The 20,815-nt window shown below is 36.2% G+C and overlaps 1 protein-coding gene across 1 annotated transcript in view; it reads right to left on the reverse strand.

Annotated features, from left to right (window-relative positions):
* Positions 1-20,629, reverse strand: part of LOC306864531 (ephrin-B2-like) — a 38,476-nt gene extending 17,847 nt beyond the window's left edge. Inside the window, exons 1-2 of the mRNA XM_079408616.1 lie at positions 19,612-20,629; positions 5,230-5,525 (exon numbers count right to left, since the gene is read on the reverse strand). Of these exons, the coding sequence (XP_079264742.1) occupies positions 5,230-5,525; positions 19,612-19,760 (445 nt within the window). The 5' untranslated portion in view covers positions 19,761-20,629. The remainder of the gene's footprint in view (positions 1-5,229; positions 5,526-19,611) is intronic.
* Between the last annotated feature and the right edge of the window lie 186 nt (positions 20,630-20,815).

A 20,815-nucleotide genomic window follows, 5' to 3' on the forward strand; every position in this document is an offset into this window, starting at 1 on the left:
TATCTTAAGCAGTGTTGCTTCTGAAGTAAATTTGTATTGTTTTCATAAGTTATTTTCTAAATTGCTTGATATTTTTACTAAATAACGAGCCAAAAAAAGACTAATTCATATTTCACCAATAAGTCTTTCTTTGCACTGTATGTGAATAGTTGTTTTCATGCAGACAGTGTTTGGGATTGACAAATGTATTTACAAAACAGGCATGACTTTAAATTCGAAATAAATCTGTTCACACAACATATTACAAAAGTGGATCAAATACTCTCTGTAAGAACAAATAGCAAAAGTCAGGCTTTCTTGTTCCTTGTTCTTTTCTCATGATAGCTGTAAATATCACCTGTAACCAAAGTGACTGAAGTAAATATCAAAAATGGTGTCTTTTATACCATTTTATTTATTTTTTAACTGTTTTAAAAAAATGTAAGAGACTCAGTTTGGTTACAAAAGCTGTTTGTCACTCATTTCAACAGTGAAAATACTGTTCAAACGTTTAGGGTATACATTAAGTTTTATTGTTGAGAGAAATCAATACTTTTATTTTACATTGATAAAAAGTAAAGAGGTTTCTAATGTTCTATTTAAAAACTGCTTTCTATTTATCAGAGAATTTATCATGGTTTCCACAAAAATATTAAGCAGCACCACTGTTTTCAACATTAATAATAATAAGAAAGCAAATCAGATTTCTAAAGGATCATGTGACACTGAAAACTGGAGTAACTGCCGCTGAAAAAAAAAATTAAAATAAACATTTTTTTTTTTTAAATGTATTTAAATAGAGAAACGTAATAATGAATGCAGCCTTCGTGAAGATTTTCAAATCCCCAAACTTCTGAACGATAACTTTGTTTAAAACAAGACTAAAAACTGTATTGTGCTGCTGTGTGAGTGTAGCCAGTGTGTGTAGCCTTAACCTACATAACCATACGATTTCTCCATTCTCTTTCTCTCCATCCATCCCCTCAATCCCTTCATCTTCTCTCTCCCTGTCTCTAGTGAACAGCTGGTGAGGAGAATTCCCACAATCCCTCACACCGTAATCTCCCTCCCTCTGCTCACACGTCCATCCATCAAAAGAGCCTTTATTCACCCCTGCTGCTGCTGCTGTGTGTGTGTGTGTGTGTGTGCTGGGCTATGTCTGATGCCACTGCGTGCATTATACCTAGCCGTTTAAAAAGTTTAGTAACGTACAAATCAAATTAAAAGAAATAAACACACCGTTTTTTATGAAGATCATATGTTTGTAAGACTCACTTTGAATTGTTCTACATTTACACAAGGTCAGGTGTGGGTTTGTTTGTGTGTTTTTATGTATATATGTGTGTTTTTGTGCACTTAATGACTTTAAGCGCAGCTGGAGATGCCAGAAGGTTAATGAATCACTGTGTTAAACCGTCTATATCCCATTAACCTGAGACCTACAGCGTGATCTTTATCAGGAGAATATAAGCACACACACACACACACACAGATCGCTCAGATCAAGCCGACACATGCAGAAATCGAAATAGAGCTGGAAATTCAAACGGACACATTCACAGGGATAAACACAGACTCTACGCTATGACACACACACATGGTATACACACGTTTACACACCAACCGTAGTGTGGTACGGGGCTCTGATTGCTGACCTAGTTTGGGAGGGACCTGTCACTACTCATAGCCATCAGATGGCAAACTCACTGGCTCAGTATGGCAGACACACACAAACACACAACCACAAACACTGAACTTTGGAACTCAGAGAGCAGCGGCATCTGTGTGAAATTAAATAGTATGGTTTTGATTTTGACATGGCTTCAAACTGTGCAGCAAGGTATGCTAAATGTTGCCGCTAAAAATACGTAAATGTAATGGCATGCGTTAAAGTGTGCGGACAAGCTGGGAAAACCTCTCAAATTTCTACTTTGCAAGTAAGTATGGGGTGCCAAATGTTGTGGGTTGCAAAATGGCGTCCCAGTATTAAGAACAAAAACTGACCAATTTTAGCAAAAAAAGTTTTTTTTATTTTTTATATTTTGAACAGTACAAAAATTTATGAATAATTTTATATTAAAATTATTACTGGTTACACTTTATTTTAATGTGTCCTTGTTACAGTAATTACAGTGTAATTTAAGTACTGAGTAATAGTAATTAACTGCATGTGCTTACTATATGGCTAGGGTCAGGATTAGGGTTTGGTTTAAGGTTATTTGCATGTAATTACAGTATGCATAATTTGCTGTTCTTATAATAGTAAGTGCATGTAACGTGCAACAAGGACACCTTAAAATAAAGTGTTACCTTATTAATTGATTGTAATTTTAATTACCAAATAAATATATAAAAAAAAAAATCAATATTAAAATACATTCAAGTGGTGAAATAAAATATTAAAAAGCAACATAAATCAAATTGCAAATTTTATTACTGAATCTTAAATAAAAATCTAAATGTAATTTGAATCTTAAATTTTAAAATTAAACGTAAAGTCTTAAATCTAATACATAAATCCAAGTACAAATCTAGAATCAAAATCATACTAAATGCAAATTTTAAATCTGAATCCTAAACTAAAATCTTAAGTGATAAATCTATATGTAATCTGAATCTTAAATGTAAAAATCTGTATACAAATTGTAAATTTGAGTCTTAATGCTAAAATTTTAAGTGTTAATGCTAAATGTGACTCAAATCTTAAAAAAAAAAATCTGAATTAAAATTTTTAAAATCAGAATTCAAAATCTGAAGGTGTTAAAGAAATGTAATCAATCTTAAATGGAGGTACACATCTAAAATAATCAATCTTAAATATTATTAAAAGCTAAATTCAAATGTTCAATCTGAATCTTAATTTTAAGTGTTAAAATCTAAATCTTAAATCTACGTTTATACGTTTATAATATAAATCTAAATGATGTTGCTCACTTGCAGACAATGTACTTTTATTTATTATAACGGGAGTGTTCTCATTTTGCTGCATCGCACCACTCGTTTGCAGTATCACACTGTGACATCATAGTGGGGGGGGGTATATTTGTACACACACACACACCGGTTAGGGTGGGAGTAAGGTTCATCTCTAATATTTCAGTTTAACCTTGATAAATAAACCAACAAGACCTTTTCAATAATTAACAGCCCCTTACCACAAGTCTAATCCAGTGTGACAAACACACACACACACACGCACACACGCATGCAAACTCTGATGCTTCAAAGTCGAAATATCAACGAGTAGCTATAGGACGGGCAAACAAAGCCATACATGCAAGTCCAAGGTAATACACTTTTAATTTTACCATTAATTCAGACAGCGATGCAGCGAGGCAAGCGCTCACACTACTATTGTGAATTATTGACTATGTGAGAATGTGCTTTAGAGAATATGATGGTAAAGGGAAGGTTTTAGAGAGGGATTCTAATGCAGTGGGTTTTTTGAACGCTTTTTAGGGTAAAGTGCTCCCCTGGGAACTCAGTTAGCGCCCAGTGATCAAAGTTTTGACAAAAGAGCTCGGAGCGTTTGATACACTCTGATACACACTCAGCAGGGAGAAGATCTCAGCTTCAAACAGTGCAGATCATAGGGGAAACAAGCACCAGCTAAAAGCATCACTCGCAGCCTCACACAACAGGACGAAACCACAAAAACCTACACTAATAAGCGGTGCTTTTATCCTATATTAAAACACATAAACAGTTTACATCCGTGATTTATGACAGCGCAGACACCATACGTGGATATTTGGGAAGGGAACGGCACAGTGTGTATGTGCACGAGTGTGTTTGCCATTGTTTGGGCTGTTGTGTCTAGCTGCTCTTAAATGCCCTTGAGTCTCACAGGCCCATTACAGCCAATTAAGATCCACATAATCACAAGCGTGTGCAAAACCGCACAGCACCCAACGCTCTGTCTTTCTCTTTCTCATTACAGGCATATTGTAGAAATTAACAACTGCCAACTTAGGTTAATTAAAAGTGATTTCCCTAGGGAACAAACAGAAACACGCACACATATTCTGTGTTTTATCGATGGATTCATCTATTGGTGGAGCAACTATGAGGTAAATTTGATGGGACAGAACCCCTGCAGCTGCCGCACGATATTATTGCACTTGGGTAATTAGCAAATATTCCCTAAAAATGTTTGTCCATTCAATTCATTTTTATAGCGGAAATTATCACTTTATTTGCAATCTTAATTTTTGGGCTTTAAACTATTTTTAATATTATGAATCAGGGGTCTCAAATTAATATTAACTGACAGATTTTACTTTATACAGTATAAAATTCAGGTCCCACTATTTTATGTGGCCTTAACTGTTATGTGCTTACATATAAATGTAAATTAACTTTTTGATACAATGCACTGTTTATATTTTAAAAAATAACAGCATGTAGTTACATCTGTAATTAATTTCTGTAACTACATTTATAATTACACTGTTGACCCATCCCTTACACCTTAACCCACACTTAAACCTACCCATACCACCAAACCTGTATTGTTTTGCAATACAATATGAACACAGTAAGTACACTGTACTTATTTTCTTGATGTAAATACATAGTAGTTAAGGCCATTTAATATAAAGTGGGACCTCTAATCTTTTACAAAAAGTTTGGGAACAGTTGTGTGCTATAAAAATCCTACAAAACTACAAGATAAAATTATTTTGTGGGATTTTTGTTCCCATGACTAATTAATTCATGGGTACTTTTTATTTATTTGTTCCTTCATTTCAGTGATATTGTGGCCACATTTACAATGCCTTTCCTTTGATTTTGTTAATGGTAACGATTGAACAAAAACGAGGGAACAAATTAGTAAAACATGGCCATGATTTTACTTAAAATGAAGAAAACGAATTAGGCTGTGGGAATATCTTTTTTTTGTGTGAAGAAGTGATTTGTGGGTTGGATGAGTAGATCAATTATTCCATTTAACGAGGGCACTAGATAACAACATGTGGGATGAATTTGGCTTGTGGGCTGATAGTTTAAGAACAGTTATAATAGAGCACAAAAAAAACAAGAAAGTGAAAATTAAGATTATGAAACATGACCTGGCTTGAACCGGTGTTATCAACTTAAGCACCAAGGAACATTAAGCCTCGAACATGTGTTGCTAACTTTGCATAGCTAGATGGAGAAGACCCAAAATACGGAAATGATTCCCACAAATAAATGCTTTTGTCCAAAACTGAACTATATTGCGATATTGGTTAACACACACACACTTACCTATGATGTAATAGTCTTGTAAGTTCTTGAATTCGTGACCCCACAGGTTGGGCGAATACTCCTGGAACTTGATGGTAAACCTCATATCGCTGTTGGGTTTGTCGCAGGTGAGCAACAGGTTCGGAGCGCCCATCACCTCACACCTGTCGGCCTGCTCTCTTGAGGACACCAGGTACAGTTTATAATACTCATACTCAGGAGGAGAGTTTGGCCCCAATGGACTTGTGGCAGGACAAACGAGGTCCAAACGATCCCCTATTTGAGGGTAGAGTATGTATCCCCTCTCATCTCCAAACCTGTAAAATTAGAGAAAGAGAGAGATGAAGTGTGAGTGACAGACAAATGAGGAATGATCATTTCCATGGAAACTGAGATTGACAGTTTGATATTTGCTTGCGTGTATGTGCATATGAAACCGCAAGGCCTGTCTGAAGCTGAAACTGCCCTTTTGTTCATACATTTTTTAGTCAATGTAAACATACATGCCCTTTGGTTCAGGAGAGTATGTGAGAGGGCATATGTGTGGTTTTGCTTGCCAATGCCTACAATAGTAAAACCCGAAATTGCTTAGATTGTGGGGACGAGTCAATGGCAAACCTGTATGAAAATAAACAAAAGTAGATATTTTGAACAATTGTACTGGTCGCTCTTTTCTATGCTCAAACAATGTAGGGTTTAAGTGCTTTGTGTTTCTGCACGGATTTGTTGTTTGATGTTCATTTATGTTGCTATCGGTCTTGTGTTATCTATATTGTTTTTATTCATTTATGTTGTTTTGCATTGCACCTTGGTTCTGGAGGAACGTTGTTTAGTTTCACTGCCTGTACTGTATATGGTTGAAATTATAATAAATGCCTACTTGACTTGTGATGAATGGAGACTATGATGGTGCAAAAAGGACACAAAAAGTATCAAAACTAATTCATACAACTTGTGCACTCAATTCAAAGTCTTCTGAGGTCATACAACTGCTTTATGTGAGAAACTGAATGAAATTATTCATCCCTTCAGCAAGATGTTAACTGCTGTGTCCGGATCATTGAGTCAATGAACTTGAGAACTCGATCATTTTCATACCTGAATTAATCATTCAGACCAGGGGCTGAATTCAGGAAAATCTTCTTAAAGACATTAAGAAATGGCAAGAAAAAGAATGTTCCAACAATAAGAGCAATTTTTGACAAATTCTTATGAAGTTCTTAAATATGGTGGTTTTTGCCAAAGACTTGCTGATCAATTAATTGAAAATAACCTCAAAGTCTGTCATTTTGAAATGTTTGCAGATAATAAATGGTTTGCAAACAATAGTCTGAAAAGTAAAGCAGAGTGAGCAAAAGGGCTGGTAAAATCACTCTGGACCCCTCACACCCAGCACACTCCCTCTTTGAACTGTTACCGTCTGGTCGACGCTACAGAGCTCTGAGCACCAGAACAACCAGACACAGAAACAGTTTCTTCCTTGAACATTTGAACTCTTAAAAATAAACATGAAAAACACAACACTATCATCATTTTTATTTTTTATTTAACACACATAATTATTACATTTCAAATTTGTACCTAACATATCTGTACATACTGAATTATCAATTTTGTATATTGTGCTATGTTTGTGCTATTTTGCATATTGTCCATTTTGTATATTTATACATTATTTTTTTTTTTATTATCTGTGTCCTGTCCTGACGCTGTCATTCTGTCGCACTGTGGAGCTACGGTCACTAAAACAAATTCCTCGTATGTGCAAACATACCTGGCAATAAAGCTAATTCTGATTCTGGAAAGGAAAAACACATTTCCCCTCAAGAAATGTTATATAAAAAACATTCGTAATTTTATTCTTAAATTAGGAAATAGAATAAAATGAGCTAAGAAGAATTTTACTCTTAAAACTATTTTGGGAATGCGGCCCCTGGTTGGTTAACCGGAATGAAGAGATTCATTTGAAATGAACTCAGAAGAACGATGCTATTACTTTCATGAACCATAATGGAGAATTTTTATGGTACATTTTTGCTATTTTGGAGCTTGGCAACCTCAGTCTTCATTTTTTTGTTTTTGCTTTAGTGTCCCACAAAATAATGTCTGTCATATGGACCTGAAACAATATTTTTTTGGATGGAATATTCCTTTAAGACATTATTTAGTATTTATCAATGACAAACTAAAAATGCAGTAAGGTTTCTGTGAGGGTTCAAAAATTTAATAAATAAATAAAAATTAGTATAAAATCAAGTAATCAATAGAAAATTAAGACGTTGATAGAAAACCAAAACGTGTATGTGACGAGAGCAAATCCAAATATATGAACGCTTTCATAAAAATGTAACTGAGCATAACAAACAATTATTCAGTATTGTATAGTACATTCTCAGTCAAACCAAGACCAAAGCTGAAACACTGCACTTAAAAGCTCCTATGCCTTCATCCTCTTGAGGAAAGAAAGCTCTGGCATTAAGTAGACTGACATTTTAGCTCTATTCAGAGACCGAGTCTTGTTCTGAAGTTGAAAATTTACCTCACAAATAACCCCACTGCAGATAAAGGTATTTTGCGGACCCCTCTCTCCTCACGCTAAGTGTACAAAGCTTGACATTTCCATCAGGCTGAGACATCCATGCAAAACTCCAATTAACCACACCACAGTTTGTAAGACACCTTTGCACAGACAGACAGATAGATCCAAAAAAGCTTCCTAATCAGGAAAAAAAAAGCACCTGATCTGTGGATCAACACATATCCATTAACACACTGAGTTTAGGCCTCAATCAGCCATCCGTCACAGATGCAACAAAAGTCAATGTGATCTCTGCCTTTTCATTAGCTACTAACATGTGGGATCCGACTGAGGGTAAATATCGTAATCTGATAATCAGACGCTTTAATTTATCAAAACAAAAACTCACTCATCACTGTTTGGTGAAAAACACACACTAGGCCTTCAGTGTTTACATTGTGCTGCGCATTGAACCAAGCAATTTACCAGAGGCTGTGAATTATGATGACCACACACACATTCTCTGACCATATAAGATGAACTAGGTTCATCAGACTGTCTGTATGTTTAGTTATTTATACAGACTTGTTTAATCCTTTTGTCTCTGATATATTTACCTAATTGTGTCTGATCGAAGACACAGGAGGGCAATCTGACATTCTTTCCTGGTTAAACTGGATTGTGATTGGTTAGTGAACTCACCCCACACGGTTTAGACGAAGGTTAGAGGTGGTGGACCTGATTACATGCTGAGGCGTTGCGGGTTTCTGTGCTGGTTTGATGCTTCTCATTGGCAGGTTTGAATCCCAGGGCTCCTTTACACTTGCACTGCAGAGATGGAGTGACTTTGGGCCGCCCTTGAGTTTCTAAGGCCGTCGGAACTCGGAAGCTTTGAATCTAGACTCTGTTTTTCCCTTTTCGTTCATCAACAAACCTCCACTTCACTCACATCAACACAACATCTTCCCATGAGCCCATGCTGGGCTTTCCAAAGTTTGTTTTCAGCAAGATAATGCAACAAAAAAAAGAGAGATGAAAATCATAATTTCAAATTCATGCATTATATTTGCAAGTGTATTATGTTGTTTGACAAACAAAGACGAGGGTATTGTCTGTGCATAATGACAGAAATTGAGATACAAAGACAAAAAAAAGACTATAACTGATAAATGGTTGATAATCACATTTCAAGGAAATCTTAAAATGCGAATTTAAGCATCACGACATTATGAGTTGAGAGTTAATTTGGAGAGTCGCAAAAGACTACATTTAATAATGTAATGATTCAATTATTAATGCTTTTAAATGTAACTATAAGTGAGTGTTATATCATGACAACAGCAGTCTAAATGTGATTAAAAGGGAAATGAGCAAGAACCAATGACATTAAATATGGACTGAAAATGAATAAACAAAACATTTCTAATATCAGCTAACTGACATGGTAACAAAATATTGTGCATCCCCAATAAAAAATGATGTACACCACAAAATGCATTATTTGTGTAATATTTTATTCCACTTTAGTTGGACAACGTGAGAAATAATTTTCCTTGCCGTTTCGAAAATAAATACATTTAAAAGTTCAATGAACGAGAAGTACTAAGCTGCAAAAATGGATCAATCTGAAACTGACACTGTATTAAGTTTGACAACCATGAGCACATAATCACTCACAAGGACAAATAAACAAGGGCTGTCAATTTAACAAGTCAGTGTGATTTAATAAAATACGAATCATATCCATAAGAAATTCAAGCTTGAAGGAGCAGTTCACACAGGACAAATTCCTGCATTCAGATTTAGTGATCTCTAGACGCATTTTTCAAAGCTGATGTACTTTTTACTTGACACGCCATCTAAAAAAAGCTCATGTTGCCTCAAATCGCCAACTCTCATTGAAAATGAATGATTTCTGGCAGCTGCAAACTGCTGTCAGTGTTAAAAGGGTCAGAGAGAGTGTAGAAAATGGTCATGAAATACTAAATTACGACTTTTTGGTGCACTACATTTAGTCAAAAGTGTAGAAAATGGCCCCTTTAATTTCACAACAGAGGACAAGGGTGCATTTCATCTTAGTCGTGTTTTCTTTAAGTTCAAGCAAAGAGATATGTTAACCTCAAGTCCTGCCACCCTGCAGATCCCAACTGTTTTCCTTCAGTCCAAACGGAAGACATTTCTATCAGAGAGCTGTCAGACCCCTGCTGAGACATACGAAGTACGGCGGCCGTTACCAAGACCACCCCAGAATAACAAAGGACAAAAATCAAATCTCAGCATAATACAATTTACTGATGGAAGCAAATGTAACATGCTGCATCTGTTTCTGACTACACTACACTGATTTTTCAAACATGTCAAAATTGCTCGGTGATGTGATCACCGGTTGACGAGCTGAATGCATTTCTCTTCCCTCCGCAGGAAAAAACAGCTTTGCTTGTTGAAAGAACTGACAGTCTTTGTCTGTTAGTGGTTCCAGCGAAAACGCAAATATTTTGTGTTCTTTGCAGTGGTTATCGGTCCTGACAATGCTAAATTTCCTCTCGGTTTGGTGTTGGTGGATTGTGCAAACATATTTATTCATGGAAAAGGTGATTTTGGGTAATTAAAGTCGAATCATACCTCCTTTTGCACTGAAGTAAACACACAATCAAAGTGAAAAATGCCTACATATGTATAGCGAATGCTCTTTCCGTGAGCTCCATGAACTCTGATTTTAATACACCACCATCTGAAACGGATCTTTTTATGTATGAAATATGCGGCATGAAATGCCGATGTTTATCTTCATTTACGTCGAAATTTAAGACAAGCAGAAAAACCATTCTTACAAGGAGGAAAAAAACAGCTCCGCAACCTAGACATAAACCCTCACAAATCAGTGATTAAGCACTTTAAATGTAAATATCACATTGCAGGATAGGAATTCACAAGGCATATTCATTATCGATTCACCACTGCAGAATCACGGGTATTAAAGGTTCCTCATGCCACACTAAAGCAACAAAAGGCTGATGGAGCTGAAACTCAAACAAACTTGAACCACCGATTACACTTCACCTCACTGCAGCAATGTGGAAAATGACCTCAATTTAGAGTTTATATAATTATAAATATTGCAATTTTAGTAATTGCACAAAACTGGGGATATTTCTGCTCCTTCCCTGGTTTTCGTGTGTATGCATGTGTGAGCATCCCCAAAAATTACAAACCAAGTGAAGTCTAAACTGAATATGTGGATTTTTATCTTATTTTCTGCACTGATTCAGAGGGAAAATTGTGCAAATGTGAACATATTTAAACATATTAAATATGCAAAGCGGAACTAAGTGTGTTACACTCTTATCGGTAACTGAAGTAGAACGTTTAATAAAAGAACACGCAACGGGTGGCAATTTGTATAATTTCATGAATGATAGGGGTGACCGTAGGGTAATCTGATTCCATGTTGGTCTAGACTGCAGTTTTGAGCTTTAATTGAAAAGAATAGAAGGGATGTCATCATTTAAATGTGTGTGTGTGTGTGTGTGTGGAGTTTACGGTCATCAGGACCTGCTGAGTGCACCCAGATTATCTTAAGGGCTCGGAGAGTGTTGTTTCATGTTCTTATCATTGCTATTTAATTAGCGAAGGGCTGTAGATAACTTACATATTCCTGAACTCTGACAGACTGAAACCCACTTACCACACGGCTGAGAACCACATGCCACAAATGCACAGTGACTCACACATATGCAAACACAAAAAAAGGGCCTAAAACAAGGGAACTTCTCGTGGCGATAATGGTAAACAATCAGCGGCTTGCTATGGCTGATACAACGGCAGATTTGTACTTTCTGCGTTTTAACCCCTTTAAAAGTCTGGTCAACTCCTAAACACTGATGCTTTTATTTGATCAAAAATACAATTAAAACGATAATATTGTGAAATATTACAATTTTATATTTTTAAATGTAATTTATTCCTGTGATGGAAAAGCTGAATTTTGGTGCTCAATAACATTTCTTAATATCAAAGTTGAAAGCAGAATACAGAAAAAAAAAAAAAGCTTACTGATCCCAAACTTTTGAACAGTGGTGCACATGAAACCCCTCAGACACAAGGTGCTGACAAAGGATGGGGCCTTGTGATTGAAAGCAGAAAGATAGAGACCAAGAAAAGAAACAAAAAAAACGCAGAGGTCACAAAACCCCATTTTTCAAAACTGAACTACTTTTCTCTGACTCATAAGACTTGTTAGGTCTTAGGGGTCCATTACAACAAAATGGTGCAATACTGAAAATTATGTTATTTCCCCAATTTATTGGCAAGTAATTTATCGGTCAGTAACATTGTGTACCTCAAAAAATGTCTACTGGGTGGTCTTCTGTTGTGGTCCGGTCGAGTAGCTCCAGGGAGCCGATGGGCCCAGAGGCCGCTGACTCCTCAGCCCAACATGAAAAGACTCATCAAGCTCCAAACACTCAGATGATTAAAAATGAACGTCACTAAAAATAACCTTCCCTTTGTTTGGAAGAGAAGGAGGGGAGGGCACATGGAGAAAGGATAACTCCCAACTCACTTTTCATGTGTTCTCTCGCTTCCTCTCAGCTCTCGGTTTTCATGTTCGAACCAAGCCATGGGAGAATTAACCAATTCTGATTCTTTTTAAAGTTTGTGGATAAAATGTTCGGCAGCCTGTTTAGTATACAGGCTGCCGAACAATGCCATACAATGATATAGTATATCGTTTTTGCAGTGTGTGGGTCCACCATTCAAAGCATTTTACAGAGTTTATATTATATCCATTCTGCAGAATTCCACGGAGGAAGTCCGCAGATTGCGTCTGGGCCTATTAATGAGACATCAGCGAGTTAAAACCAGGATGTCCATGATTCATCTAGTCTATAAAAACAAATGCATGTTCTCATCACTGTCTGTTTACTTTTCTTCATTGTGTTTCTTGACAATCTATTGTTCATGATTCACATATAAGGCCTGCCAATTACCTACATTGTTCCTTCAGAAACAAACGCTCATCCAACCTTCAAGAGGATGGGAAACAAGAGATGGCTAAGGAAGAAAAAGAGAGATTTTTCCAATAAATTGGATGACATCAAAACCCTAATCCTGCATAGCCTCAATCCATAGACGGCATGCAGCAAAAGAGAACAACAGCTAAAGAAACAATCACTGTCATCATCATAAACGTTGTGTTTTACAAGGGGTGCTGATGTTAACAGATGATGTAAAGCGCAATGCTTGTCTCTGTCATTCACTGTAATACCACCCCCTCCCCTCTTGGTTCAGAACCATCATCGGAGTAATCTTAAAACTGTAATTACGCTTTCCACACACAGCCCAGTATCATGCCAGGGCTTTGAAGGCATGCCAGAGAGGCATCTTTGAAACCAAAAATTAAATATGAGTGAAACAAGAGAAGGTGGTTTTCATCGTGAAGATGGCAGGTCCAGCTGAATAACACTGATATTGAACGCTCTAGAAGTCAAACTATGAAGTTTCAAGGGTTGCTGGTGCAGATTAAATACCTTTATAAGAACACAGGAGCCAAAGAAAAGAAAAAATATATAATTAAAACAAATTAATCAAATAAAAACTTTGAGTAAATGGAGAATTCTGCTTAAACTTCTTGTTTCGAATGTTTCTCCTGAAAAAAAAGAAAAGATCCAAGCAATGTCGTGTCTACATAGTCTTCAAGAGAATCGGCCTGATTACATTAACATAATAGTGGATGGTATCCTTATATTTACACATTTATTTTGATATGCACTGAAACGTACAATTTGGATGTAGTGACAGCATCTGAAATGTACTATTTACATATTGACAAAGAATCTTTATCCCCTACATCAAACCCAACCGTAAACCTACCCGATAGTGTTACCAAATGCAAAGCTGATATAAAAACACATTTGTGACCCTGGACCACAAAACCAATCTTAAGTGTCAATTTTTCAAAATTGAGATTTATACATCATCTGAAAGCTACCATTGATGTATGGTTTGTTAGGATAGGACAATATTTGGCCGAGATGCGACTATTTGAAAATCTGGAATCTGAGGGTGCAAAAAAAATCTAAATATAGAGAAAATCGCCTTGTCCGAAAGAAGTCCTTAGCTTCAAAAAGTTGTCCGAATGAAGTCCTTAGCTATGCATATTACTAATCAATAATGAAGTTTTGATATATTTATGATAAGAAATTTACTAAATATCTTCATGGAACATGATCTTTACTTAATATCCTAATGATTTTTGGCATAAAGGAAAAATCGATAATTTTGACCCATACAATGTATATTTGGCTATTGCTACAAATATACCCCAGCGACTTAAGACTGGTTTTGTGGTCCAGGGTCACATTTACTGATGCAACCGTGACATTTTAGCTTCCTTATATGCAGGTTTGAACTATTTTGTCACAGGATTCGTACCGGAGCACTTCACCTCTCAAGCACAACTCCATACTGCGTGAGCTAGTGAGCAAACCTACTGAACATGAAAACCCATACCATTGAAGCTGGATGTGAGACGCCAACCTTCGAAGGTATTCGTTTTCAAATGTCGCAGCATGTTAAAATTGTTTTTAATTAATAACGTAAGATTCATCAAGTAATTGCATAAAAATTAGGCTTTATTAATCAAAACTGTGGACCTGTAAATGATACTTTGTGTGAAAAGTAATAAAAGTCGTATGAGTTTTACTGCCTCTAGTGTTCATTTCAACTGGAAACTGCAGCGATTTGTACGTATAGGTACGTTTTTCAGTTCTGCAGAAAAGTACTTAGAGGCATGCATTTCCTAGAAGACCAAGTAGCATATAGACATTTTCCCTTGACAAACAAAGTGAAATTAAATGGTTCAGTGATGATAATTCACATTGATTTCACTATTTTAAAGTTTAAACATTTGCAATGCTATCCTTTGAATGGAGTTGAAAATAGTACAGCGTGAAACCATTATAATGTCAGATTAAGTAATAAATTAAATAAATGTGATGAGACCACATATTTAACCATTTAAAAAAAATGATAAATTCAATCCTCAATCTATCTAAAGATTTCAAAAACATTTGCATGTCTCAAACTGTTCAACGGTAAAATGCTTACAGTTTACATGCTGTCAATATGTTAATAATGTACATGTCAGGGTATATGAAAATGTGCTAGAACTGCACTTTACCTGTGAATATATGATTATTAATGAGACCACACTGTCAGATTTGCCTACACACAAGTCTGGAAGTTTCAGAACTCAAACATTTCAAAGTATCTGACTAATCTCCTTACTGTACATCAATAATTATCTCATTTGTACTTCCCTAAAGACATTGTAGAAGAAATCTCAGAGATAAAGCTGATACTATGAAAGAGCAACCTCTGAGCAATAAAATTATCCTCTGGGAAAGACAGAGAGAGGAGTGCCACAAAAGAATGAGGTAATGAATGAGGAGAGAAAAAAGAAGAAGAAGATGAATAGGTGAAGGGAATGTGACAGAGAGGGAGAAAGACATTAACCCCGGAAAGAAAAAGCGTAAGCGAGAAAGTGTGTATAGAGATAGTAATCCCTTCACAGATGGCTTTGTTGCCTGTCTGATGATGGAGCAGTCCATGATGAACTAATGGAGGGGTGTTGTGTAGAGGATTATCCTCCCACTCTCGCACCCCTGGAAACTGAGGTCAAGTGGTACAATTCCATTTTCAGTCCATTTAATGCCACAATCACAATCTCTCTTTTAACAATGTAACATTTTCCATGAGGTCTTATCACTTCAAAAAAACACTCATGCACACAAATGGCTAGGAGATGTGGGAGGGCCTTGCACCGAGAAGCACATTTACAAACCCTAAATCCATTCTTTTCATAAACAATGTTTAATCTCGCTCTGCTCTCGGTCCCTAGAAAGGGTCTATACAAGATCTTTCAGCAAACGAGAACTAATCAATCACAGATCCGGCAGAAAAAAAACCTACTGCGACTATAGTAAAATGGTCAAAAGTCTGAAGACCTGATGTAGGCTCTGTGCTCTGCTTGTCAGTTTTCCAAAGTATCTTTTCCTACCCTTAAAATGTTTTAATGTGAAACGCTTAACCCAGTTAAGAAAGCTTTTATCTGTCTCCAATTAGCAGCTGATTCATTAAACATTGAGGGAGCCATGAAGGATTAAATATTTAATGTTCATTTGAGGCACAGAGTTGTACAACAACTTCCCCTGGAGCGATGCATAGAGACAGTCTGTGCTCACCACTGATTACGCTCATTGAGGGGCCGAATCCACTCCTCTCCTCCCACGCACCCCTCCATCCCATAACCTGTCTGACCCGTTTCAACGCCATTTTTTTCTCTCGACACGCTATGGAGAGACTAATGGTTTTCTCCAGACATTAGCGTGCTACATGACTTAACAAGACCTTTGAATGTTGGCAGGTTAAAGTCAAAGACATGAAATCAAAATTGAACCGGTTTACATTTTAATGAATGATTCTGGTCTTATTGTGAATTATGCATCAATGCACTTTATTCCATTTTTATTTTTTTTTAATTCTTTGTAATCTTTAATAGAAGTGGTAAATTGCTTTTCCTCTTTCTGCTGGCATTACTTAGGCCAGAGTTTTCAATTTTTTTGATCCCAAGAAGCCCAAAATATGATTATTAATATTTTAAAATAAAAACATACAATTATACTGTTTGAGTATAATTGTTTAGATTTTTATATTACTGTACTTTACTGTAACAAAACCCAATGTAAACATTATCTTTAAAATATTTGCTTTGTATTAGTTTTTTTCAACTGCTTACACACATTTTCAAAACTTTACACACAAATCTAAGAATCACACACACAAAATGCAAAATGCCTCACATCTCTTGCAAAATGAAGCACTGCATTAAAAATATCAAAAACACATCTTAAAAGCAAACACCTTTGATATAATATTAATTCCTGTTAGATTTTTTGTGTGTTACATAGGGAATTGAGTGTTGTGTTTTGCAAAAAGTGTTTTATGAAATTGAAAACTGAGTCAAAGGCTGAGAATTAGCTTATGGTTTTGCAGATTTGGTGTGTGGTTCTGGTGTTTGCATGTCAGGTTTCAGAAATTTTGTGACAAGTAAAAATTATAAGCAGTTGAAAAAAATTAAGCTTAATGTATTGTTTTGTACTCACTAGTCAAGTAATATTATAGGGTTACTCCACCCCAAAATGAAAATTTTGTCATTAATCACTTACCCCCATGTCGTTCCAAACCCGTAAAAGCTTTGTTCATCTTCGGAACACAATTGAAGATATTTTGGATTAAAACCGGCAGGCTTGTGTCTGTCCCATTGACTGCCAAAGATTTAACACTCTCAAGGCAAAGAAAAGCATGAAAGACATCGTCAAAATAGTCCATCTGCCATCAATGGTTCAACCGTAATTTTACAAAGCTAAGAGAATACTTTTTATAAGCAAAGAAAACAAAAATAACGACTTTATTCAACAATTCGTCTCCTCCACGTCACTGTAGTACAATTTTGGAGAATATCCACTGAACGCAAACAGCGTATGCTGTTCTGTGTCAGCTGTACCACATAGATATGCTGGAGGAGACAAATGGTTGAATAAAGTCGTTATTTTTTTTTTCCTTTGCGTACAAAAAGTATTCTCATAGCTTCGTAAAATTACGATTGAACCATTGATGGCAGATGGGACTATTTTGACGATGTCTTTCATACTTTTCTGGGCCTTGACAGTGTTAATTCTTTGGCAGTCAATGGGACAGTCACAAGCCTCCTGGTTTTCATCCAAAATATCTTCAATTGTGTTCCAAAGACAAACAAAGCTTTTACGGGTTTGAAACAACATAAGGGTAAGTGATTAATAACACAATTTTCATTTTGAGGTGGAGTAACCCTTTAAAGGTATAAACCTGACAGCAAGCATTTTAAATTAATTATTTCTTCACTTTTAAAGATAAATATTGTATTTTTTTGTGTTATAAATATATTTAATTCATATTTTATGTTAACATTAACTTCAACAACCCTAGAAAAAAAAAAAAAAAAAAAATCACAATTTTCCACAGACCCTCTAGCACTCCTTTGCAGCCCTCACGGGGTTCCTTAGCCCAGTTTGAAAACTCCTGACTTGTGTTCTATTAGGTTATATTGACCGATTGCCAGGCAACCTTCAAAGCCTTGTTTCAATAAACTTGCATTCAGTCGTGTTTTCCATTTTTGTCATGTCATAATCCAATCATTTCCTGATGGAAAACATCATGTCAACATTTTTCTCTCACTGAACATTCAGATTCATGCAATCAATACATCAGATTATGAAAACAAATGACACATCAACACATTTCCATAGAACGCTATTCATAATGATTTTTTTATATTAATTAATATTCTGGCATCTTTATGTGCATGATGAAATGTTCAATTGTCTTGTGGACATATGTACCAAATGTGTGTGTGTGCGTGTGTGAGACTGAGAGAGTGAAAAGAGAGTGAGATGACCTGAGAGGGATGTGGCTGTCGGGGTGTGAGTAAACACGCTGACCTTTTCAGATATCAGAGGAACATTTATTTCATATGGATGAATGACTTTCTCTATCGCCTTTTATATATGCCTTTATCTGCACAAACCCCTCAATTCCTTCTCTCTACTTCATAAGTTGAAACTCTGGCTCAGCATCCATTTAATCTTTATTTTCTTCTCTCTTTTAGCCAACCATATTTATAATTTCCGCCTCAGATCTATTTTTCTTCTCTAATTATATTTCTCTACCATCCGTCTGTCAGTGTGAAGCTCTGAAGTTCTCAGAGGCAGTTTTTTTAAACAAACCAACTGCCTAGTTGCCTAACCAGTATTTTTTCTTCCACTTATTCATTCACCTCCTTCTAAGGGTTGAGAGACTTCCTGATTCGATCTCTCAGCTAAGGTCTACACTCTTCATAACGTGGCTTCTCCTTTCCTCTTGTTCAGAGAGCATTCTCAGCACAGACAAAAATCAAAGGACCTTTGCGTGGGTTTGCAGATTGTGTCACTGTGGGTGAAGCATGAATGCCTTATCTAGGGAGGGCATGCACGCGACCCATAATCGGGAGGCAGCCAGCCGGAAAATGCCCCCTGTCTCTCTCAGTTGAGTGTGTCTGTCCAATCCTTTAACTAGACTGTGTCCCAGGCCAAAGTCACCCCTGTCCCAACTGGGGTTGAGTTTATATGTACATAGTTAGCACACTTTCTGACCTATTTCCTAGATTTTTTTTATTACTTTTCAAAGCTGTATAATGGCTTGAAAGTGAATTTTTTAAATCTTTTTTTTTTTTTTTTTTTTATAGAAATTATACTCGCAAAAACATCTAGACAAAAAACTTCAGAATATGGAGAACAACTACACTTACGAAAAAAATTAAAATTTAAAAAAAAAAAAAATTCAAAATTATTTTACAAAATTTCAAGTTTAATTCAATGTGTTAACTGGAGTTTCTTTGTAATTAATTGTGAAACTTGCTATCAATTTCTGAGTGAAACTGTTTCTACACCATTTTTTTTTTCAGTTTACAAAAATGATATTGACTACAGAAATCACACTTATGAATTATATTTTTAGGTTTTCCGGGATCCTGTATGTGGTTTAAAGTTAACTTGACTAAAAGAATCAAAATCGAAATGTAATTAGAATCATCTTTCTATGGTACAACATTCTGTTCCAACTAGTTTAATGCTAGGATTATATGCACGAATGCAAATTAACAAATATTACAATTTATTCTAAATTGTATTATTTACACTACCATAGAGATCTGTAATTGGAGGCATTTGACGTTTAAAGCCTTTAGAAAATTGAACTTTTTGAAAAACTTGTATCTGGGTGCAACAGTTTTATTTCGACCACCAACATACCTTCTGTTCAAAGAGTTCCAGTAGACTGGCTCCATGTTGGTTGCATCCACTGCTAAACTCTCCATCAGGAAGATTATGAGAATTCCCAATCCACTGACCCAGTCCGAGAACGCCATAGCCACCCAGGCTCCCCTCGTCTGGACTCCCATGTTCCTCCTTCAAAACAAATGAATGGGACCTAATAGAGACAAAAGACTGGTGGAGGGCTGAACTTCACTAGATCCCTCTGCGCTTGAGGAGATGGTGTGACCGCAACATCCACATATGAAAGACTCTGAGAACAAATCTCTGAATGTTTGTAAAAGAAAGCAGATTCAGAAACATCAACCTCCTTTGTTCCATTCAAAGGAGTCAATGACCTCAAATGAAAGTCCCAAGTAATTGTCAAATTTGAGAAGGCAGAGCCATATGGTCACTGTATGAATCTGATTTGGGATGAATTTCAAACAATATTATGACAGTAACGTTACATGGAGTGAAGTTAAATGTTTAGACTGATGCGGGGCGCCAGGTCCACTGCGGGTGATTTTTTAGAAATGTTTCTCCATCAACCGCAGCATTATCATTTCTGTCAAGGACTCTTGAGTTGTATTTTCACTCCCGTTGAGACAATTAACATCCACCCGGTACGAATAATTCAATTTTTCGGCGGACAAAACTGTTTAAGTTGTGTCGTACTTTCATGCTGGTGAGGAACACGTCTCTGGTGTCCAAAATGAGAGGTACGGAACTTTTCGCTCATCTAATATCCAAAATATTCACGCAAATATGATGTCCCAGTCCTGAAACAACAGTGGGGATGTCCACCAGCACTTACTTACCCAAAGAATTACAGTCCGACAAGAAAAACTAGAAACAAAACACGTTTAGGGCATTGAAAGGAGGTAAGTGGCAGTAATCAGTAAAAGTATATTGCAACAAACACAGAAACGAGATATTCCTGTAGTCCATGGATACAACGCGTGCCGTTCGCTCTGTCCGTTTCTCTGCTCTCTGCGAAGTCTCGCGCGCCGGCAGCATTGTTGCCAGATCTCAGGAGAAACAAGCACCTTGGTCTGACAAAACAAGCCTAACCGAAATAGGCAAGCTATTTTTCATTTCAAAAGGTTTAGTACGTATTAATTAATTATGGGGAAGACACTGTATAACTCCGTAATTTCATTTATCAATAAATAAATATATAGATTAAATACAGTCTGGATTA

Source organism: Barbus barbus (assembly GCF_936440315.1).
Source record: "Barbus barbus genome assembly, chromosome: 45".
Taxonomy (NCBI): domain Eukaryota; kingdom Metazoa; phylum Chordata; class Actinopteri; order Cypriniformes; family Cyprinidae; genus Barbus; species Barbus barbus.